This window comes from Erinaceus europaeus, chromosome 7, assembly GCF_950295315.1.
Source record: "Erinaceus europaeus chromosome 7, mEriEur2.1, whole genome shotgun sequence".
Classification (NCBI taxonomy): Eukaryota; Metazoa; Chordata; class Mammalia; order Eulipotyphla; family Erinaceidae; genus Erinaceus; species Erinaceus europaeus.
Window position 1 is genome coordinate 11213692 of NC_080168.1, and position 24294 is coordinate 11237985.

General features: G+C 44.5%; 1 protein-coding gene across 1 annotated transcript in view; it reads right to left on the reverse strand.

Moving 5' to 3' along the window:
• Positions 1 to 24294, reverse strand: part of DNER (delta/notch like EGF repeat containing) — a 346936-nt gene that overhangs the window by 91807 nt on the left and 230835 nt on the right. The window contains 1 exon segment of the mRNA XM_060193734.1: positions 8949 to 9062. Coding sequence (XP_060049717.1) covers positions 8949 to 9062 — 114 coding nt within the window.

Here is a 24294-nt window from a genome sequence, read left to right on the forward strand (position 1 = left end):
TTAGGACCAGCATAAGGATCCTGGTTCGAGCCCCCGGCTCCCCACTTGCAGGGGAGTTGCTTCACAGGCGGTGAAGCAGGTCTGCAGGTGTCTATCTTTCTCTCCCCCTCTCTCTGTCTTCTCCTCCTCTCTCCATTTCTCTCTGTCCTATCCAACAATGACAACAACAACAACAATAATAACCACAACAATAAAACAACAAGGGCAACAAAAGGTAATAAATAAAAATATATATTTTTAAAAATAGAATTAATGATACAGGAGAGGACACAGGACACAGTGCTCAGTTTTAAGAAACTCGTGTCCGAGAGAACTTGCAGTAAAACCCAAATCCAGCTTTTATATTCTTTTCCTTTCTTTCTTTCCTTTTTTTTTTTATTGTTTGAAAAATTCACTACTCCTCATGGTCACTTCTTCCTTTTGTCTGTTTTAATTAGATACGACAACAACAACAAAAAAATCTCTAGAGATAGCAAAAAGAATCAATGAACCAATAAGCAGAGATACATATACATATGCACATGGGGGGACTTCAAAGATGGTTTGCTTAAAACTTTGTTTTCTTTTTTTTGTCCCTAAAACCATCACTGCCGCTCAGTGCCTGCATGAGTCCACCTTTCCCAGTGGTCAAATCTTTCTTTCTTTCTTTCTTTCTTTCTTTCTTTTTTTCAACAGAGGTTCAAGCCTGAATCCTAGGGATTCAGGGACCACCAGGGAGACAGAGGGTAAGAGATAGAGAGAGGAAGACAGAGAGAAGAGACACCTGCAACACTGCTCCACCGCTCATGAAGCCTCCCTCTTGCAAGTGGGGACTGGTGGCTTGAACCCCAGCCTTCATTTATGATATCATGCATGGTAACAGGGGGTCTTTTGGGGGAGATAATTATAGACACTTTTTTTCCCTTTGAGTTCATCTGAGCACAGATTTCTTGACTATCCAGGGGAAATGATGAAGTGTGTTTCAAGCACCATATACAGCCCTAGGTCATAACAGAAGAGGAGGTGAAGCAGGGGCACAAAGCACTGAGTGGCTCACGCCATGGAGCCCCTGAGGCAGAGGACATGGGATTTCTAAGTGCAGGCTGTTAGCACACTGGAACTCAGACTGCCCTGTATCTAAAACTGACACGTTCCTCACTTTAAAAGTAATCAAGCATAATTGGGGCAATTCAAAAGAAGAGCAGTACAAAAATACCTCAAAACTGGGTTATTACATAAGGAGGAGTGAAATTATTTATCTTCAGCTGCCTTTTATCAGTGTGATATTAGGTCACATGAGATGAGAACTAGGTTGGAAAAAACAAGAGTCGGAGGCTTATTACACCAACATCAGAATGTGGTAACAATAACTAACACGGGGACTGGGTGTGGGGCACCTGGTTGAGCACACATGTTATCATGCCCAAGGAATGGGGTTCGAGCCCCTGTTCCCTGTTGGGGAAGTTTCACAAGCAGCTGAGGCAGGAATGAAGTTGTCTCTCTCTCCCTCTCTATCTCTCCCTCCCTTCTCAATTTCTTTCTCTCTGCCTGGGTCTCTCTGTGAGTCCTACTTTCAGATACTTACAAGAGTCCAGACCCCAACAGTTAAGTACAAAAACCCAGGACTGTATCCCATGGCACTCTGGTCCAAGTTAGATAAAGATTTCAGTCTGGCCTCTTCCAAGTGCTGGGGAGGAATGAGTATTGAGATAAATTCAGCCTTGGGGAAAGATAAAAAAAATTATTTATTTCTAAGATAAGGGCATCTGTTGCCTTGAAGAACAAATGCATTGATGTTGTGTTCCTGATATGTTAAAATCAACTCTGAAAAACAAAACAAAAAAAACCCAGATTGTCCCAAAAATAACATCTGTAAACTCCGCACTGAACCCAAGCAAAAGTCTTCTTAACTCACTGGAAAGGAAACAAAAATAGGCAGGTTGGGGAGAGGAGTCCAAGTGTGGGGCCAGGAGGGCAAGTTCAGAGGCAGAATGCACACCCTGCAAAGTCCCAGCACGGCATAAAATAGCAAAATGATAGAGTCGTCTCTCTCCCTTCCCTCTCTCAGAAACAAGATTAACTCTTCAAACAGTACTTATTTATTTATTTATGAGAAAGAAGGGAGGAGGGAGCACGAGAGCATCACTCTGGCTTAACCGGCACTGGGGATCAAACCCAGGACTCCATGCTGGAGGTTCCAACATTTCATCCCCTGAACTCCCAGCTGGAGAGATTTTATGACACGTGTGACTTTGGCGTGTGAATCACCTTAAGAGACCAAACATCCTCGCTAGTGTTCAGTTTCTACAAAGGGTTTTATAGACCAGCTTAGTCACAGCTTTAAAATGTTAAAAAAAAAAAAAAAAACTAGTTTGGATAAAGGCCTGGAGCCTGCTGTAATGGGACTGGCCCCCGGGGCCTCTGAGCTGATGTTACATTGTGGCTCCAGGTCTGAGCAAGAGGCGTCAAGGGGTCGTGAAACTTCTCTACAAACATTACTTGGAACAGCAAGACAGATATTAACCCAGCACAGGGGGCTCTTAAGGAGAAAAAGGCTGGAATATAAACACCCTTTGACTCTCTTGTGGTAACCAGGTCTTCCTATTTTCTTTCCTTTTTTTAAATGGTTTTTATTAATGATTTATTATCAATTTACAAAATTACAAGACAACAGGGATATAATGCCACACTGTTCCCACCACCAGAATTCTGTGTCCCCAAACCTTCCATTGGAAGCTACAGCAGTTCACCTATGGGTACAGATATGGGTTAACTATTGTTATTACAACTGTCTGTCTATATTTGTATATATTTGCCTCCCCCCTTTTCTTTTTTTAAAAATTTTAAAAATATTTATTTATTCCTTTTTGTTGTCCTTGTTGTTGTAGTTATTATTGTTGTTATTGATGTCGTCGTTGTTAGGACAGAGAGAAATGGAGAGAGGAGGGGAAGACAGAGAGGCGGAGAGAAAGACAGACACCTGCAGACCTGCTTCACCGCCTGTGAAACGACTCCCCTGCAGGTGGGGAGCCAAGGGCTCAAAATGGGATTTTCAAAAATGGCTCAAAAAGGTCCCATCTTCTCTTCCTTTCCAAGTCACACATACACCTATTACATCCAAATGTCCCTCCCTTTTTCCTCTTCTCTCTCTGGGTCCTGATGGTGTTGGAGTTCAGAGCCTGCTGGTCATCTTCCCCCACCACTTCTCCCCCACTGGGAGTACGGATCAAAATTCTTTATGGGATGCAGAAGGTGGGAGTGGCTTCTGTAACCGCTTCTCCACTGGACATGGACATTGGCAGGTGGACCCATAGCCCCAGCATGTTTCTGTGATCCCCTAGTGGAGTAGGGCTCTGGAGAAGTGAGGTTCCAGGACTCACTGGTGACGTCGTCTGCCCAGAGAAGTTAGGAGCATCATCTCATTTTTGAAACTGAGAACATGGGCCAGGGAGGTAGCTTAGCAGGTAGAGTGCATTCCTTGTATTTGTGAGATTTCATGTTGAACCCCAGCCCTGCATATGATGCCATAGTATCAGATCTTTCTCTCTCTCAAAACATATAAGTAAATAAATCTAAAAGGGGAAAGCAAAAGTGAAATCCAAAGAATCAAAAAGCTTTAGAAGAGGTGAAGGAGCCTTCACACCTAAACAATGTGATCCTTTGAGAACTCACATCCAGATGGAGGTAGATAGCATAATGGTTCTGCAAAGAGTCTCTAAATCCTGAGGCTCCAAGGTCCCAGGTTCAATTCCCTGCACCACCGTAAGACAGAGCTAAGCAGTGCTGTGGTAAAAAAAAAAAAAAAAAAAAATCACATGCCAGTTCACTCCTTTCTGACAAAGATGACTTACCTCCAGATGGAGAACACCGAATTGAAAGATGTCAGTGTTCTAAATCACACATCAAGACAACTGATGCAAACAGTCAGAACACAGGCAACAAAACCTGCCCCAATGACTGACAACGGTGGTTATCATTCACCATGTTAAAGCATTTATTACTACTTAGGTTTCCAAGTGCCTCTACTGGAACCAGAAACTCCTCTTTTCAAATCTGGATCTAGTAGCAGTTAAATAGGATTCAAAGAAGCCGGCAGCACTCAGGGATGAAGGAGAAAATTCTCCATGGAGAAGAAGGACAGACCCTTTCAAGAAGGAGGGTGAAGTGATAATTACTGCACAAGCTGTCTCTCGGGTCTGGATGACTCTGAACTTTTGAAAAGAGGTTAAAAAGGAAGCTAGAGCAATGCCCGGGAAGGAATTCAGCCACTAAGGACTTGGCCCAGATCAGATGGCAAAGGATCCTTGAAGGAAATTAGATTAAAAAAAAAAAAAAAAAGATGGAAAAGACTGAGGGAATGAAGGCTGAGTGCAGAAAGCACTGCCCAGAGGGACAGCCCAGTTTATAGGGCTGTGTGGACTCCGACGGACGTTGTAAAAGGATTTCATTGTACTTACCAAAATTTTTAAAAAGACTTTTTTTTTTTCGCTAGCTTTTCCCAAACTTAGCAATGCTTAGTAGGGACATTTAGAAGTTTCCATTGAACTTAGTATTTATTCACTCATGCCTGTGGTTACAAAGAAACTCTTTAAAATTTGGAAAACAAAAAAAAATAAATAAAAAGAGGGGGCCAGGTAGTGGCACACCTGGTTAAGCACACACATTACCATGTGCAAGGCCTCAGGTTCAAGTCCTCACTCCCCAGCTGCAGGGAGGAAGTTTCATGAGTTGTGAAGCAACTATTAAAGGTATCTCTGTCTCTCTCCCTTTCTGTCTCCGCCTCTCTCAATTTATTTCTGTCCTATCCAATAAAATAATAAAAAAGAAAAAAATGGCCACAGGGAATGGTGGATTCACCATGCAGCAGCAAGTCCCATCAATAGCCTTGGTAGGAAAGAGAGAGAGAGAAGTTTTAGAACCCAGTGGACTTGGTACTTCACTCATGCCTGTGGTTATAGAGACTCTTTAAAACTCAACACAATGGAATACTTATTATTTTTTTTAAGAAAACATTCAGCAGTGGTATACAACAGACATGAAGAATCCCAGTAGAGGGGCAGGGTGGTGGCACACCAGGTTGAGCACACATCTTACAATGTGCAAGTACCCTGGTTCGAGCCCCCAGTCCCCCACCTCTAGGGGGGAGAGCTTTGCAAATGGTGAAGCAGGTCTGCAGGTGTCTCTCTCCCCTTCTCTCTTGATTTATGGCTGTCTCTATCCCATAAATAAATAAATAAACAAACAAATAAATAAATAAAAATTTAAAAATAATCCTAACTGCTGTTGTCTGCTATTTAAATTTCTATCTATGGCATCTCTAGCAAGGCACACACATATGCCTAAGTTTCTTCATCTGCAGAATGGGAAAAGCAGTTTTGTAAAAGTGCTATGAAGAAGACCAAGTGAGTTGGCGGACTCAGTGAGTAAGTGATCTGCAAGTGTCAACTTGTACATTTAGTCTAATAAGTACTTGTCTGCCTTCTGTTAGCAAGAGCATATGGAGCTAGGTAGTGCATGGGGAGGACAACAGGAGTAAATGAGAGAGAAAAGATCATTGAAATACATTTTCCTCAGGGGTCAGGAGGAGGCACACCCAGTTAACTGTGCATAATACTAAGCACAAGGACCCGTGCAAGGATCTGAGTTTGAGCCCCCGACCCCCACCTTCAGGGTGGATGTTTCACTATCTGTGAAGCATGTCTGAAGTTGTCTTTCTCTCACCATCCACTCTTCACTCTTGACTTCTCTCTGTCCTGTCCAATAAAATGGAAAAAAGATGGCCACCAGGATCAGTGGATTAGTAAGGCTAGCACTAAGCCACACCAACAGCCCTGGAGGGAAGGAAGGAAGGAAGGAAGGAAGGAAGGAAGGAAGGAAGGAAGGAAGGAAGGAAGGAAGGAAGGAAGGGAGGGGGGAAGGGAGGAAGGAAAGGAAGGAGGGAGGAGGGGAGGAAGGGAGGAAGGGAGAGAGAAATGCATTTTTCTCAAAGAAACTACAGAAAAGACAGAAGCAGTACAAGTGGGGGCCAGGCGGTGGTGCACCTGGTTAAGTGCTCACATTACAGTGCCCAAGGACTCAAGTTCAAGACCTTGGTCCCCACCTGAAGGGAGAAAACTTTGCGAGTGGTGAAGCAGGGTTGCAGGTGTCTGTCTCTTTCCCTCTCTGTCTCCTCCCTCTCAATTTCGCTCTGTCTCTATCCAATAATAAATAAATGATTTTAAAAATAAAGAAGCAACTCAAGTATAGAAAGTATAGAAAGGAGCAAATGGACAAGGCTCAGCAAACTATAGCAGGGAAGATGATTCCTCTGTCTAAGCGGCATGTTGATACTGAGTAGACATGAAGAAGAAAGCCTTCAGTCTCGGACAACACAAACTGATACATCTTGGGGTGAAGTCTCATGATGTCTGCAGTGTCCTTTCAATTAACTTTACATACACACATTATATGTGAAGACAGACTTACACATCCAATACACTAAAATGTAGATCACTCAGAGATAAAGGAAAGGACATGGGCAGAGGTTATGTGCTAGCTCAGAACTCCAGAACACTTTGTGAACTCAGACACTTTTCAGACTTTTTCCCCACCACAGTACAGCTAACAGGAGAAGGTCCCTGGAGCCACAGGCTCTTCTAAAAGTGCAAAGTGCTCTATAAATCATAATGTCTACAAGCAAATAAAGTAATAAGCTTTTGAGACTGAAAGGCCAAGTGGTTCCGACAAGTGGAGGGGAAGGCTGTGGGTTGGAGAGCACAGGGTGATTTTCAGTCTGTAGAGCTGGCCAAAGAGATCGCATAAAGATTTTCACAAAAAGATTTTCAAAGTCCCAAGTTCAATCCCTGGCACCACAAAAGACCAAATCTGAGCAGTGCTCTAGTAGAAAACTAAAAAATATTTTTGAAAAGATTTAAAGGGGGGGGGGCAGGCAGTAGTGCAGCAGGTTAAGGGCACGTGGCACAAAGCACAAGGACCCGTGGAAGGATCCCAGTTTGAGCCCCCGGCTCCCCAACTGCAAGGGAGTCGCTTCACTGGCGGTGAAGCAGGTCTGCAGGTGTCTATCTTTCTCTCCCCCTCTCTGTTTTCCCCTCCTCTCTCCATTTCTCTCTGTCCTATCCAACAACAATGACAACAATAATAGTAACAACAACACAAATAAACAACAAGGGCAACAAAAGGGAAATAATAGCCTCCAGGAGCAGTGGATTTGTAGTGCAGGCACTGAGCCCCAGCAATAACCCTGGAGGCATAAAAAAAGGAAATAAATAAAAAGATAAAAAAAAATATCAATGATATACACTTATAACCTCCATAGTGATATCATGTGATCATACTTTAAAAAAAAAAAAAAGGATGTTAACTTCCTACAACAACCAAGTCAACAGAAGGGGCTTCTTTAAAATGGTGGTTGCCCACTTCCCCGGAGCCCTACCCCACTAGGGAAAGACAGAAACAGGCTGGGAGTATATATCAACCAGCCAATATCCATGTCCAGCAGAGAAGCAATTGCAGAAGTCACATCTTCCACCTTCTGCACCCCATAAATAATTTTGGCCCATACTCCCAGAGAGATTTAAAAAAAATAGGGGGGCTTCCAAGAGAGGGGAAGGGAGACTGAACACACAGACCACCGGTATTGAGAGAAAACATGGGGACATCTCTGTTACCAGCACCCTACCTCTCCTTCCCCACACAGCCCGTAAGTCCTAGGCTGACAGCAAGAGATAATGAGTTTGCTTTATCGTCCTCTCAGCAGTATTTATCTCTTGAATATTGACTTGCTGGCAGCGGGCACCAAATTTTGGTATTTGCTAACAGGAGCTATTTCTGGCACCACCAGGCCCTTAGTAACTTGGGAGGTGAGTGGACTTTCATCAGCAGCCTGACTCCGTGACCCTCCTCCGGCCTCTCATCCAAGGATGCTGAAGGAGAACTTCCCCTACCAAGAGGTTTCCTTGCAAGTCAGATTCCACATCTAACCTCTCCGGAGGATGCCACTCTACAATATGAAGTTGTCATTGTCGCATCTGGGGATCAGGAGCTCACATGCTGGCTTTCAGGGCGGGGAGAAACCTCTAATAGCCTGTTATTCTCACAACATTAAAGGTTTAGTGTAATCCCTTCCAGAACATCCCTGCAAGCAGAAATGGGAACAAAACTGCCTTCAGTACAAGATCATCCCTCCAACACCAGCTCAATAGCTGTGATTATCTGCCCGCTTCCTTGGCTGAAACTTCTCCAACAGGAAAACTCAATTTAAAACAAAAGTGGAGCTAAAGATGATGGCTTTCCAGGTGGCCGGAAATTTCTGAAGTATTACAAAGTGGATTTAAAGACAGAAGCAAGTGAATCTGGAAAATTGTTATGTGAACGGGTATCAAAAAACCAAACACTTTCACAAACTAAGAAGAATCTTAACAAGTGAAATTTCACCATTCGGGAGGGGGAAAAAAAAAACTATTATAGTTACCTATTTTCAGTGGAGACATCAAAATCACAGAAATTACTAGTCTGTGGCTAATATCCAAGCAAAATTTTCAAGTTATTCTAGCAAAGAGATTTAAAAAGAACAACAAGAATCAGTGTTATTTTTGGATTATAAATGGAACAAAATACCAAATTCTCCAGCATAGAGTATTTCAGAACTTTAAAGCACAAACTGATAGGATTTGCTTAAGATTTAAAATGGAAGAGGGGTCAGGCATTGGCACACCTGGTTGAGTACACACATCACCATGCACAAGGACCCAGGTTCAAGCCTCCTGTCCCCACCTACAAGGGGAGAAGATTCAAAACAGTAAAGCAGTGCTGCAGGTCCTTCTCTCTCTCCATCTCTCTCTCTCTCTCTCTCTCTCTCTCTCTCTCTCTCTCTCAATTTATCTCTGCCCTATTGGAAGGAAGGGAGGGAGGGAGGGAGGGAGGAAGAGAGAAAGGAAGGAGGAAAAGAATTCTTGTGGCGCCATGTTTACCTTCTGGGCACTGGCACGTGAATCCACTGAGGCTGGACACGCACGTGGCTCCATTTCTGCAGGGGTCCAGAACGCAGTAATCGATCTTGGATTGACACAGTGCTCCAGTATAACCTGGAGAGAGAGAGAAAAAAAAAAAAAGACTCTGAATAAAGCATGTCACTCTCAAACCAGCCACCTGATGAGGGCAGCCAGCAGCCTTGAGCCCAAGGCTCCCAGACAGGGTTTGAGCTCTTATGTTGTCTTGGTTTTATAAGAAACAGCACCAAGAGCAGCTTGGAAGCCTATCACAGGAGGCACTGGCTTTGCAGAGACCTCCACTGCAGAGTGACTTTGCTTCAGCACCGTCAGAGCTGTTTAGATTGCTTGTGTCTTGTATAGGTCTTTATGGATTTACGACTAGATTTTAGGGAGGACAGTGTCACATCTATATATGTCTGATACTTATATGTATTTATTGATTGATTCATTCATTCATTCATCTACTGTAGTCCCAGGACTTTGTGTTGGGCAGTTCCACTGCTTCCTGGCTTCCCCCCCCAATGTTAAAATTTCACAGAGGGTAGGGAGGGAGAGAAAGAGATGGACTGGGACCAGCAAAATAACTCACTTGGATAGTGCATTGCTTTTCCATGTACGCAACCCAGGTTTGAGCCCAACTCCCACTGCATTAGAAAAGCTTCAGTACTGCCAGGACTCCCTCTTCCCCAGCCTTTTCCATCTCTCTCTCTCTCTGGAAAAGTCAGCTGTGAAAGCCCTCATTATGACTAAGAAGAGACAGTCCAAAAGAGAGGGAGAGAGAGAGAGGCAGAGAGAAAAGCAGACTCCACAGCACTGCTCCCCCAATCTGTGGAGCTTTCCCTTGACCTATTGGGTCCCCATATGGTGCTGGGCTTAGAACCTGAGTCTTTGTGAATCATAATGTGTGAGCTCTACCAAGCAAGCTATCTCCCAGCCCTAGTGCTTTTTATTTTGAAATGTTATTCAGAACTGTCAGAAGCAGAGACCACACTGCCCCTGATGTCAGCTTCCTTCCAACATAAGGCAAACTAGAATCTACAATGTTCTGTTTGAGCAAAGTGTGATGATGGCCACTGCCCCCAGCTCAGCCCAACAGAATGCCATTAGGAAAAACTGCTAGGTACTAAAACTACTAGTCTGTGCTACGTTAGACCTGGGGGGGGGGGGGGAAGCCTGTGTTCATTCGATGCCCTAACTCCTCGTCTAAAAAAAGATAAAGGTATCAAGAGACAGCAAGTTTTAAGCGCATTACTATATTAATCTTAATTCTGATTTGAATCACAAATTCAACCTAGTAAATTCTCCATGAGGTCAGTCTCTAATGGCGATTTCCTTGGATGGTAACACAACCACACACAATGAGAACTAAAGTATACTAGAATGCCTGTGAAGCTGAAAAGCTATGATTACATTCCAAATTGGCTATTAACTTTGAAAAAACAAGGCCTTCCAGGGAGACAAATTTGAAAAAAAAAAATAATAATAATAACATGCTAATATGTTTTTCATTTCAGAATGGGAAATGGCTATAAAGTAGAATTTGAAAAACACAACATAGAAACCAGAAAGAGAACAAAATTGCCCCAACTTATGCTGTATGAGCAGAACCACTGACACTGAGAGGGGAGACGGGCCCAGTCTGTCCCATTTTACAAATTCAGAAGCTGGGTGTGAGAAAGGCAGAGTCACTGGTACAAAGTCACACAGGGAGTCCAACTCCTCAGTCCAGATCCTTCAACTCGACATGCCTTCATCCACAACGTGTTTAGTAAGAAGGAAGTTATATGGGACAGGGAGACAGCGGAATGGCTTGGGACAGGACTTACTTATGAGCAGTCCCAAGTTTAGTCCCCAGCACCATCAGTAGCCAGAGCCAAATACTGCTGTCATTAATAATAACAGTGACTGATAAGGAAGCATATACGAAACACCCTAAGTACTCGTCTGCCACCCACTCTCAACTCATGTCATGGTTGGGTTTTGAAAGATGCTAAGAATCCGTTTGTATTTTTGTTTTATTGCCACAAGGTTTATTGCTGACGCTCACTGCCTGCTTGACAAACCCACTACTTCCAGACACCACTTATTTCCCCTTTTGCTTTTGTTTCTTTACAAAGGCAGAGAGAAATGGAGAGGGAGACAAAGAAAGACAGACATCTGCAGACCTGCTTAATCACACATGAAGCTTCCTATCCACAGGTGGGAGGTTGGAACGAGGACCTAAACCCAGGTCCTTGTGCATGGTAGAGTGAATACTCAACTGGGTGCCCCATTGCCTGGTCCCAGTTATTCTTTTTTAACCATAAGCTTTCAAAGGCTCTACAGTACAGTTAGAAAAGTAGATGTAATAATAAATATCTAGTGCCTCCTTAAACACTAAGACTGGAGGAACCTTCCCCATTCTCTATGAAACCACATTTTTCCCCCAGTCCTGGAATCTCTGGGGTGTGGCTGCTTTTCTGACTTGCTTCTCTAGATCCTAGACCATTTGATTCTATATTTACTGGTTTCAAGCAAAGGAGTGTGACCAGTACCACCTCAGCATGTTTCACTTTGGATTGTGCCCAGAGACATCAGGCATGGAATGTCAGCCCTTCAGCTCCAATACTTCAGTGAGACCTTTCCTAGTTCACAGGACTCCTTAATTCCATTTTGGATGGTGCACTCCTAATGAAGCCACAGAGCCTAGATACATAGACCAGGGCCCATGAGATAGGGCACATATGCACATGTACCCAAAAGTTAGTGGAAAATATATACCTTAAAGTGCACAATAATTTGCAGTGACTCAATAAATGCAGCAAGCAAGTAGAAAGACCTTAAAAAGACATCATAAAGTACTTAGTCAAAGAGTTTCTAATTAAACCTAGATATTCTCCTCACCGACTTCCTACTTCACTTCCCTCAATCACTCCAAGGCTAACCTTCTTAGACAAAGTAAAGACTACAAAAGCTGGATAAGGGCAAGAGACTGGCATATGTTAATGATGGTTCTTTTAGTCACTACCAGGCCACCCCATCATCTGGGGCCCTAGTCAGGGAATTCCCACATAGACAAGATGAGCCTAGACCTCCAACAGATCCTTCTCTCCACTGTCATCTTCATCAGAAACAACATAGAAACAACAATAGAGCCTCTTGTGGGCCTCTACAGGACCTTGCCCTCAATGTAGGGACAGTGGTAGGGATTGTGCCACTCTCCGAAGGGAGGCTGGGGCAACATATTCTGCCGTTCAGCAAGACAGGGCCTGAAATGAGTGCAGCCTAGAATGTTCCCATGTGACTATGAAAAGTGAGCTCAGACCTACAGGGATACAGAGGTCACACCAGGATCCTGTCTGAATATGGACCTCAGATCAAATCAATGGGGTTTACAGTTAATCATATTTATATACTTTTCCCATTCTTGGGACCTACTCTTGGCCCTGATCCAGCTTTCTAGTCCGACTTCCAACTCTGACACTATCTCCCCAGACAATACCTTTATCCCATGGTGCATGCTAGCTGTTGGGCTCAGGGAAAAATCAGTAAAGTCACGGGCCCCTTGGAGTATACCTAAAATAGACCTACTAGCTTTTTCCAAAATGGAGACCCCAAATCTCATCTGTTATATTTATATTTGTAACCTGCATTTGGGCTCCTGATTATTAAACAATTTGTTCTGCTTTATATCTTAATGCTTTTTCAGTCACCAAGTTGCAGTTGCTACCATGAGGCCAACCTGACTTACCTGAGCAGACGACCCCACCAATGTGTTCTGGAACCCCACCTCTGGGAGTATGGACCCACCTGACAACACCCATGTTCAGTGGAGAAGAAATCACAGAAGTGGGGGCCAGGTGGTGGTGCACCTGGTTAAGTGCACACATGATAGTGTGCAAGGACCTACGTTTAAGCCCCTGGTGCTCACCTGAAGGGGGAAACTTTCACAAGAGGTGAAGCAGGACTGCGGGTGTCTCTCTGTTTCTCGCCTTCTCTATTTTCCCCTCCCCTCTCAATTTCTGTCTCCATCCAATAATAAATAAAAAATAAAATATTTTTTGAAAAGAAAGAAATAACAGAAGCCAGACCTTCCACCTTCTGCACCCTGTAATGATCCTGGGTCCATGCTCCCAGAGAGATAAAGAATAGGAAAGCTTCCAGTGGAGGGGATGGGACATGAAACTCTAGTGGTGGGAATTGTGTGGAATTGAACCCCTCTTATCCTATGTCGATAATTATTAAATCAATAAAAAAATAAAAAGTAGATGTATAAAAAACATAACCAGTGAGGCTTGGTGCAGTTTAGACTGGATCAAGTACATTGGAGCACAGCAAAGGATTCTGGGGGCTGAACAGTGGTGTGCCCAGCTGAGTATACATATTGCCATGCATAAGGACCAGGGTTCAAGCCCCTAGTCTCTACCTGCAGAAGAGGAAGCTTCACAATCAATGAAGCCCAGATACAAATGTCCCTCTTTCTCTCACACTATCTCCTCCTGTCCTCACAATTTTTCTTTGTGCAATCAAATAAAATAATAAAATACAAAAAAAAAAGTCTGCCAGGAACAGTAGATTCATCATGCAGGCATTGAGTCCCAGTGATAACCCTGGTGGAAAAAAAAATATATATATATACATATATAAATTGAATTAAATTAAATAAAAAATAATGGTAAAGGGACCAGGTGGTGGTGCACCTGACTGAGCGCACATGTTACAATACTCAAGGACCAGAGTTCAAGCCCCTAGTCCCCAGCTGCAGAGGGAAAGCTTTGTAAGTGGTGAAGCAGTGTTGCAGGTATCTCTCTATCTCTCTCCCTCTCTATCACCCCTTCCCTCTCGATTTTGTGCTGTCTCCATCCAATAAATAAATAAAAATTTAAAAAGAAGTTTTAAAAAATAAATTTGAAATAATAATAATGGCAATAAAAACAAAGCAAAGGGCTCTGGACTAGAGGGAGATCTAGGTAAGGCGAAGGTGTGGGATAGTCAGGATGGTGGAGAGGGACTCGGGTTGGTGGGGGGAGTGGAGTACAGGCAGGTATGAAATGACATCCATGTTTCAACAACTAGCCTGGAGACCACTACTTCCCAGACAAAATGATGACAAGTCTTGTTGAAAAGATGGATGTTACCAGGAGTCGGTTCGTGCTCCATGGGTAGCTTAAAGCCTCCTGTATTTCGACCCTGGCATCAGGAAGTCCCTAATGCTTCTGCCATAAAACCAAGGAAAATCACCAGGAGCTGATGAGACCAATGTAAGAGATGTGTGTTTCTACCTGACAGAAGTTGGGTAAAAGAGCAGGACAACAGTTACCTTTTTGTCCTTTCATGTCTGATAGATCGTGAGAGGCAGAGAGAAATAGAGAGGGAATGACAGAAAGGAGAAAAACCTGCAGCACTGCCCCACTCGTTCATGAAGTTTCTACCCTACAGGTGCAGACTGGGGAACTTGAACCCTGGTCTTTGTTCCAGGTAGTATGTGTACTCTACTGGCTGAGCCGGAAACTAGTCTCAACTGGCACTTTCCTTATAGTTCTTCAAAACTAAAGCAACCTCCCATCAAGATGTGTGTACGTGTGTATGTATTGTGGAGTTGGGGTGTGTGTGAGTGTGATTTCACTGTTCCCAGGACGTGTCTATATTCAGAGAGTGAGGAGGGCACAATAGAGCACTAGAGCTTCTGATGGTGCTGTGACACCATCCACGTGGAGCTGGGGCTTGAACCTGGGTCGTACACATAGCAAGGGACAGATTGCTACCCAGTGAGACACCTGCAGCACTGCTTCACCACTCACAAAGCTCTCTCCCTGCAGGTAGGGCTCTCACTCTCTATGAAAACAAAAACAAAAACAAAAAAAATAGCTACTGGAGGCAATGAAGTTGTGGAGGTACCAGGCCTCGGTGATAACCTTGGTAAGGAAAGGAAAAAAGGACACATGTAACTGGCCAGAACTCAAAATATCAGTCTGTTAGCAAGTATGCTGGCTCAGGGTCACATGTATGGTGACAGAGTAGGGAACAGCCTCCCCATTTTGGCTAAATCATTATTTTTAAAGAGAGAAAGAAAAATGAAGATAAAAGAGAGGAAGAGACAAACCATAGGAGAGAACACTGGTACCACTCTTTTTTTTTTCTTTTGCCTCCATAGTTATCACTGGAACTCAGTGCTGGCACTACAAATCCACTGCTCCTGGAAGCTATTTTTTTTTCCATTTTATAGGATAGGACAGAGCGAAATTGAGAGGGGGGGGGAGATAGAAAGGGAAAGAGAAAGAGAATGAGAGATACCTGCAGACCTGCTTCACCACTTGTGAAGCATCCCCCCTGCAGGTGGGGAGTGAGGTCTTGAACCCAGATCCTTGCATGAGTCTTTGTGCTTAGTTGTATGTGCCCTTAATCAGGTATGCCACCACCCGTCTCCACTGCTACCACTCTCCACAAATGCTTTCCTTTGGTGTTGTTCATGCTGCTTCCATATGGCCCTGGGTTCTAACCCAAGTCCTCACACAAGGTAAAGTCTATGTTCTACCCACCAAGCAACTTCCCAGTCCTTTTTTATTATTATTTGCCGGCATAACCAAGGAATCCAAGTTAAATGAGTGACTATTAAGTGTTTATTTATGTTTCTACCAGAGCGCAACTCAGCTTTGGTTTATGATAGTGCAGGGGATTGAACCTGGGGCCTTAAACCATGATGGTGTCTCTTCCACCCACCCAAGGCAATTAGACAGAAAATCTTTAACACTTGGCCTGAGATCTTCCATCTTGCTGCTTTGATTCTAAGCACCTGCCTGTCAGACCTGAGAATGTCTCCCTCTTATCCACTACACATATGTAAAAATAAGTAAATAAATCTTTAAAAGAAAAAAAAGTTAAAGGACTTGATAGCTAGCTAAGCATTGCAGTTAGGACTTGCAAGTCTGAGGCCCCAGAGAGCCACACTTTAATCTTTACTTCTGCCTTATGCATAAGCTAGAGCTGGTTCAATCTCTCTCTCTCTTTTTCCTATTGTACTATGTGCACTTAATCTGGTGCACTGCCACCAGGGCCCCTCTCTTTCTCCTATCAATCTCTCATTAAAATAAATCAACAATTTTAAAATGATAAATACCAGGTATTAGAATTTAAAAAAAAAACAAAAAAAAAAACCTATGGTCTCCCAAAGGCACTCCCTAAAGTACCCTGCCACTCTGACACAATCTATACTCTCCATCTGAAAAACACTGCAAAGGATGGTTGCCCGGGCCAAAGACCCGCCATCCTGGGTAGACTGGGAGAGAAGAAGGATGCTGAGTCCCTGGGTAGCTCCATCTTGCTGCTGGCACTAGCGCTCAGCACCTTTGACAGGTCCCAGAAACCCAACAGAGAGAGAGAGATCTGGCCCAGAACTCTTCGTCATTGGCTGGTTTCTCCTTGTAGGTCAGTGGTCCCACTCCCAGGGGGCCTGTGGAAATGCAAGGAAACAATAGTTTTGTGCCACAAGTGGCGTGTTCAGGGGGGATGGACATTGAGAAGGGAGTGGCCAGGGAAGCTACTAAACATCCTACAGGTCACAGAACAGTCCCCAAACCACAGCACCAGCCAGCCCCAAGGGCCTCTGATGTCAGAGCTTGGAAACTCCAAGTCCCACCTTAGGATGTAAAGAACAAAGGCATAGGTGAGACTTAAGGAACAAAGACAGAAAGGAAAAACACAGTGAAACCTGAACAGGATGTGGTTTGTTGCACCAAAGCAAAGGACTCTGGGGAGGGAGGGAAAAGAAGGGATGGAGGGGTGCTGGGGTCCTGGTGCATGATGGTAGAACAGGACTTACTTTGGGAAACAGTTTTCTGTAAACATATATCCCCAGGAGATGAGAGATTGAACCCACGTGTCGAAAATTATACCGTGTAATTAGTTTACCCGCCAATAAAATAAAATAAAAAATGTGAAGGCTGTTAAACTGCAGGACCAAGGTCCCATGGAAAACATTTCATGGATACTGTTAGCATTAGATAGCATTCCTCAGAGTTGAAATCTACAAAGACGGAGCTGGTTTTCAGGCAAAGGCTCTCAGCAAACTGACTCACTGCTTCAGCAGACCTGTGTGCCAGGAAATGTCTGAGGGGTGAGGAGTCAGCCCCCCACAAGACAAAGTACGGATTCACAGGGAATTGATGGTCTTTTGTTGATATATATGGCACCAGGCTCTGGCACTTGGGACCTTGGTCCTTCAGTCTAATTGCCTTTGTCTCTATCCAGCACCTCTTCTATTCCCAAAAACAGAAGCCAGCCCTTCAAAAGACAGGAAACAGCATCTTCAGAACATCATTACAAGTTGGAATCCTTAGGACTATTATTAGTTTACTTTTGATTTATTGGGCTGTTAACTGGTTTTTGTCACATAGGTAAAACTGTTGTTACGTAGGCACAATATCTCATCTTCCCATGAAGGTGGTTTGCAAGGCACTCTCTCCCCCAGCTTCGGTCCTTTTTCATCATCGTGCCCCAAGACCCCAGCACCCCTCCATCACATCTCGTTCCCTCCTTCCTCAAAGTCCTTTGCTTTGGTGCAAGACACATTGCCCAGTTTCTCCTGTGTTGCCTTACTGTCCTTGCTTCTTTACTTAACATCTGTGAGTGAGATCATGTTATGCTAGATAAGGCAGAAAGAGAAGAATGAATATGGGGTGATCCCACTCAGAGAGAAGTTGAAAAATAAGAACAGAAGGGAAAACAAAGCAGATCTTGGACTGGAGTTGGAGTATTGACCAAAGTAAAAGACTCTGTCTAGGGTGAGGTGGGGGTAGGGGGGCACTGATTTTAGAACATGATGTCAGAGAAGGACCGAGAGGGGGTTAGATTGTTATGTGGAAAACTTAAGAAATGTTTCAAATGTACAAACTACTGTATTTTACTGTCAACTGTAATCCACTTATCCCCCCAATGAAAAAAAAAGAAAATCAATGAAAAAAAAATCATCAAAACTGATAGACATTGTCTAGGTAAGATAAATAAAATAAAAACAAAAAATGTGAACACTATTCACTTACATACACAAAGATTCAGCCTGCAAAAATCAGGTGGAGGGACACAAGCCTGGGTGTCACAGAGGGAAGCTGGGGCAGGGGAGTCTCTCAGACAGGCTGGAGTCACCAATTAATGGGAAACCGTGACACCCTCCCAAGTTGAGAAAACGCTTTGCGCAAGAACTTAGAAATATTTTGGCAGTGGTGGCTCCTTATGGGCCTCACAACCATTCTTTACAGAAACAGCTCCTTGGAGGAAAGGTTATATTCTCATAATTAGAAGGCTTCTTTAAAGTGAGTCCTGGTTAAAGAAGTTTGGTTCTGACTTCATGGCATGACTCCTGTCTCCACGGGGTAAGTCCCAGAGCCAGGCAGGGCAGGGACCAAGGGGTCTGGCAAAGCCTCTGCCCAAGGGCCAGAGACAGTCTCAGAGGCAGAAAACGGCATGTGGGTTCAGGAGAAGAGAAGCCAGGAGAGAGAGAAGGCAGACTGAAGAGAGAGGAGGAAGCTGAGTCCCTACTGGGCTGGATATTTGTGCCCTGCATAGGATTTCACTTCATCTAATTCATTCATTTGTTCATTCATTCATTCATCGAGAAAAATCTTATTTTTTTTAATGTCAATTAAATTGAATCCAAGATCTCACCCAAGCATGCTTCCACTGAAAAACCTCCCTGAACCAATTTTTATCTTACATGTTTATAGGGGAGACAGAATTTTGAGTGTCGAGCAATGGCGCACTGGGTTAAGCGCACATAGTACATAAGAGGCAAGGACCCACACAAGGATCCCAGTTCTAGCCCCCGGCTCTCCACCTGCAGGGAGGTCGCTTCACAAGCAGTGAAGTAGGTCTGCCGATGTCTATCTTTCTCTCCCCCTCTCTATCTACCCTCCCCTCTTAATTTCTCTCTGTCCTATCCAATGGAAAAAGGGGGGGGAAATGGCCACCAGGAGTAGCGGATTCATAGTGCCAGCACTGAGCCCCAGCAATAACCCTGGAGGCAAAGAGAGGGGGAATTGCTTTAATATTAGGGAGCTCTACACTGAGCCACCTCCTTGAACCCATTTTTATCTCAATTTTCGTGTGTGGGGGGGTTTGCTTTAACATTATGGAGTTCACCTCATTTTAATTCCTTTGATCTTATGTCGTACCAGAGATCAAACCTGTGACCTCATGCACATACAAAAATGTTCTAAAATGTTCTACCCACCGAGCCACCTCTCTGGGCCCTCAGTGAATCTTTATGGAGCATCTTCTATGTAGTTGGCCCCAGGCTCAGTTCTGGAGATATCACACACAGGACATACCAAATAGTGACAAGATCCAGCTCCCAGCTGGGATAGATGTGACTGTGGGAAGGCCTCACAGTGTCCTCTCATTCTTTAGCAGGGGAAACTGGAGGCGTCTTCAGGATCCACCCAGGAAGAAGCCCTTAAACCTGAGGCCACATTGTCTCCCACTAATTCAGTTCATCAACGCACAGAGAATCCTTGATTTGCAGTGCACCCTGGGGAGCAGTAATGAATGAAACTGACACACCCCTTCTCCAGAGCATCTCTTTGGAGGGGGAGGCAGGCAGTCATCTAAGAATCACACGTGTAAATGTGTCTTGGAAACAGAAGAGAGGTCTGAGGAGAAAAAAGTGAAAGGTTTTAAAAACCTGCATGTGGCTGGGTGGTGACGCACACATTATAGTGTGCAGGGACCCAGGTTCAAGGCGGGGGCCCTCTCCTCCAGGGGGGAAGCTTCATGAGTGGCGAAGCAGGTCTCTCTCTTGCTCTCACACTGTCTCTCTCCCTCCCTCCCTCTCTCTATCTTCCCTTTCCTTTCAATTTTTCTTTTTATCTCTATCCAAAATAAATAAAAGTAATATTTTAAAAAATAATAAATAAGCTGAAAAAGGAGGAAGAGAAGAACTATAGGTGGAGGAGATGGTCTAAGGATTATGTAAAAAAAAGAAAAACCTTTTTGGAAGAACATTTGGAAATAGCAAAAAGTTTAGGCGTGACATAGAAAGGAAGAGGAGGCAGGACCATAAGGGGGAAAAGGGATATATATACAGATAGTCATAGAACTAATATATACATATATCTGTATATATACATAGGTAGATAGATAGATAGATAGTCATGGAAATAATAGTCAACCAATATCTGCAACTTTGGGAGAGCTACTGCAGTTTCCAATGGAGGGAATGGGGAGGAATCATACCCCTGTTACCTTATAATTTTGTAAATCAACACTAAGTCGCTAATAAAGAATTTTAAAACTTCCTTTAATGTTTTATTTATTTATTTTGAATACAGGCAGAGAGAAGCTGAGAGGGAAGGGAGATAAAGAGAGAGAAGGAGAAAGAAAGCTGCTGTACCGTTTCTCTGCTTGTGAAACTTCCTCACCGCAGGCGGCACCAGGGGCTTGAACCCAGGTCCTTGCGCTGCGATGCATGTGGTCAATCAGATGCACCACCACACATCCCGAAAAAGACTTTGATGCCTGAAACTTCCAAGTTCCAGGTTCAATCCCCCCCCACATCATCTATCATAAACCAAAGTTGAACAGTGCAGTCCTTATCTATCTATCTATCTATCTATCTATCTATCTATCTATCTATCTTTATTTCAATCTGTATCCCTACCATGGAAATAAAAAAACAAATAAAATTTGTTTAAGATAAACAGAACTGCAAGCAACCCAAATGTCCATCAGATGACAAATGGACACAGAAGGTGCAGCACACATGCACAAGAGGATGTTCAGCTATTAAGAAGGCTGAAAGAGAGGCTGGGCAGTGGTGCACCTGGTTGAACACACATATCACAGTGCACCAGGACCTAGGTTCAAGTCCCCAGTCCCCAGCTTCAGGGGGGAAGCTTCACAAGCAGTGAAGCAAGTGTTGCAGGTGTCTCTTTCTTCCTCTCTCCCTCTCTTTCTCTTATTCCCCTCTCAGTTTCTTTCTGCTCTATCAAATAAAAAGAAGAAGAAAAGGAAAACTATATTTTAAAAAACAGCCACAGAGGTGATGGATTTGTTGTGCAGGCACTGAGCCCCAGCAATAACCTCGGCAGCCATAAAAAAATAATAACATAAAAAGGATGAGTAATGACTGCCATTTGTAACCATCTTGATGGACCCAAGGGTTATCACTGGTATGAAATAAGTCAGGCAAAAGAGAAAGAAAAAAAAGGCAAACTGTATGATTTCACTCCTTAGTGGTATAGAGAGAAATAAACAGATGAACCAAATAAAACAAAAATGAACTTTTGAATCATAAAACCAATTAATGGTTACTGAAAGAGAAGGGAAAAGATGGGGAGGGTAAGGACAAAAGAGACTCGCTTGCTGATTCCCAGTGATGCCTGTCTGAAACTCTGTGCTGCTTTGGTGCTCTGATGCTTCAACACAGTAACAGAGTTCAGAGCCAATACTCAGCATCAGCTCCAGTGTGCACATGGCCAAGTGTGGGTGGAGAAACAGGGAGGTGTTTCTGTAGCACAGACAAGGCTTAAAGCCAGCCAGCCTGATGGTGCAGTGGGCTTCAGAGAGTGACAGGGGAGGAGAGAAGGAGACAGAGGGAGAGGGAAAAGGAGAGGGAGAGAGAGGGGAAGGGGGAGGGGAGGGGAGGGGGAGGGGGAGGGGGAGAGGGAGGGGAGGGGGAGGGGGAGGGGGAAGGGGAGGGGGAGAGGGAGAGGGAGAGGGAGAGGGAGAGGGAGAGGGAGAGGGAGAGGGAAAGGAGAGGGAGAGGGAGAGGGAGAGGGAGAGGGAGAGGGAGAGGGAGAGGGAGAGGGAAAGGAGAGGGAGAGGGAGAGGGAGAGGGAGAGGGAGAGGGAGAGGGAGAGGGAGAGGGAGAGGGAGAGGGAGAGGGAGAGGGAGAGGGAGAGGGAGAGGGAGAGGGAGAAGGCGAGGGAGAGGGAGAGGGAGAGGGAGAGGGAGAGGGAGAGGGAGAGGGAGAGGGAGAGGGAGAGGGAGAGGGAGAGGGAGAGGGAGAGGGAGAGGGAGAGGGAGAGGGAGAGGGAGAGGGAGAGGGAGAGAGAGGCCTAGGATCCCTTGGACAAGATGGTAGAACCCAGGAAGCTGCACTGTCAGGGGACTGTGGTTCTGGAATGACTTAGCTCAAGGTGGCTGGGTCATCTGGAGTTGCCAAGTAGGCAGTTAGATAAATGGACATGGAGGAGAGTCTGACCCCCACAAATACAAGAAGAACGCTATGAAGTGGTCACGGTACATTGTGAACCTGATGTCAGGAAACATTCTGACATTGAAAGGTGTCTGTGGGTTAATGGTAAATGTGCCTTTTACAAAGCAAGTGGTGGGACACTGTGTACAGCGCAAGCACTCTCAAGAAAATGGGAAAACATTCCTCCGATAAAGACAAAAAGAACATGGAAAAACACATTTAATTTCCTGATCTGCATGCAGGGGTCTTTCTGACAGGAGCACTAAATCACCCCAACTTCTACTCCACTCCATCCCTCTCTTGAACCCCATCTCTGACCTCCACTTGAACTCCCCTGCTCAGTGGTAGGAGTTGTCTATAAAGGAGGGACAAGGTCAGCTATACACATCCCTAGGCACTAATAAGACAGAAATTACTATTTGGTGTCTGCTTTTAAGTTGCACCAAAAAGGCCATAATAACATGTTCACTGGTAAGATGCCCAGAGCTCCTTGCCTGGTGTCCACCTTCTGCTCCTTGAGGGCTGGTCATTAAATTGGTTAAAAAGTCACTTAGGGTGCATGCCATTAGGGTTGGGGAAATAGCTCACCCAGGAGGCCACATGCCCTTCTGTACCCTAGGTTTGAGCCCTGGCACTAGGAAGTACTGCAGAATACTGTGCCCCAGTATGGTTCCGTAGCCCCCATGTCCACTTGGTCGATTCCAAATTATATTCCTCCATGAGGATAATTTCTGGAACCATCCGTTCCACCCCGGTTCCATGGCTGCCAGTTCTTAGCAACATCGCCCTGCCAGATATTCGTCGGGATGCGGCATCATCTAAGTTCATTTCCCACGTCTACGCTCGACCAGACCTGCCAATATACGCGGATATCTTCGCCCACCCTGTCCAACGCTTGACGTCTCGTCACCCAATCTGGTCCCCTACGCCTACACTGAACTTCTCTGTTCCAGACTCTTGGAAACAGAGTTGGCAGTCAGCTGAGGTCAAGAATAAACACCTCATCACAGACCCCTGCGAGCGTCAACCCGGCTTTGACCTAGCACGTTATGATTGGGCCCTCCTCAATCGCTATGGAACAGGCCATGGCCGGTGCGCTGCTATGTTCCATCGCTGGGGAGCCAGAGATGACCGAACTGCCCCTGCGGCTACAGACAGACTATGACCCACATAGTCAACGACTGCCACCTCTCCAGATTCAAAGGAGGTCTCGAAACTTGACATCAGGCTCAACCTGACGCTGTTGACTGGCTACGGAAGAAGGGCAAACGCTAGAAGAAGAAGACTAGGAAGTACCATGGACAGCTCCAAGGAGCTTTCTACAGATGGTGGAGTGGCACTTTGATGTCTCTCTCTTCTCTGCATCTGTCTCTCTTTCTCTTCCTCTCTCAAAAAAAACGTGAGGAGTGAATATATGGATTGGTGATACTTTGCAGAATGTTTGAGGATCTGGGCTCATGCCTCAGAAATACATAAAAGAAGAAGAAATAAATGCAATTCACCAGCACAGAAATCAGCAGACACACTGTCTACCATACAGTCCTGTGAGTCTCTCATTGTGTGAGGATTTGGAAGTCTCATGTAAGTTCCTTGAATTCCCCATAACCTATGAGCAGAGAAGATTTAGTTCATTATGAAGAACAGTGTTGCAACAGCCTGGACAAATGAGCATGCATAAACAAATGGAAATTAGCATAAATGTGCAGATTAGGTGGATTTTTGCATAACAAGCTGTGAAGTTCATCCTGGATTTTTCTTAAACTACATAGTATTGCCCACCCACACTCAGTACCCATGCAGGAAGGCCTCTGTTTCATCAAGAAGATTCTATCTTTATGATGGTCCTAGACCTCTAATAGATCCTTCTCTCCACTGTCACTGGTCACTTCCATCAGGAACATCATCCTAACAGTCCTCTTGTGGGCCCCCTCAAGCTCAGGCAAAAATCACTAAAGTTATGGGCTCCTTACAACATACCTAAAATAGACTTCCTAGCTTCTTCCCACCTGAGGACCCCTGATTTCCTCTTCCCTATTTCCTACCTTTGGGTTCCTGTTTATTAAACAGTTTGCCTGATGAATATCTTACTGCTTTTCTACTATGAAGCCATCTTGACTTCCCTGGTCCTACAACCTCACCAGTGTGTCCTGGAATTTC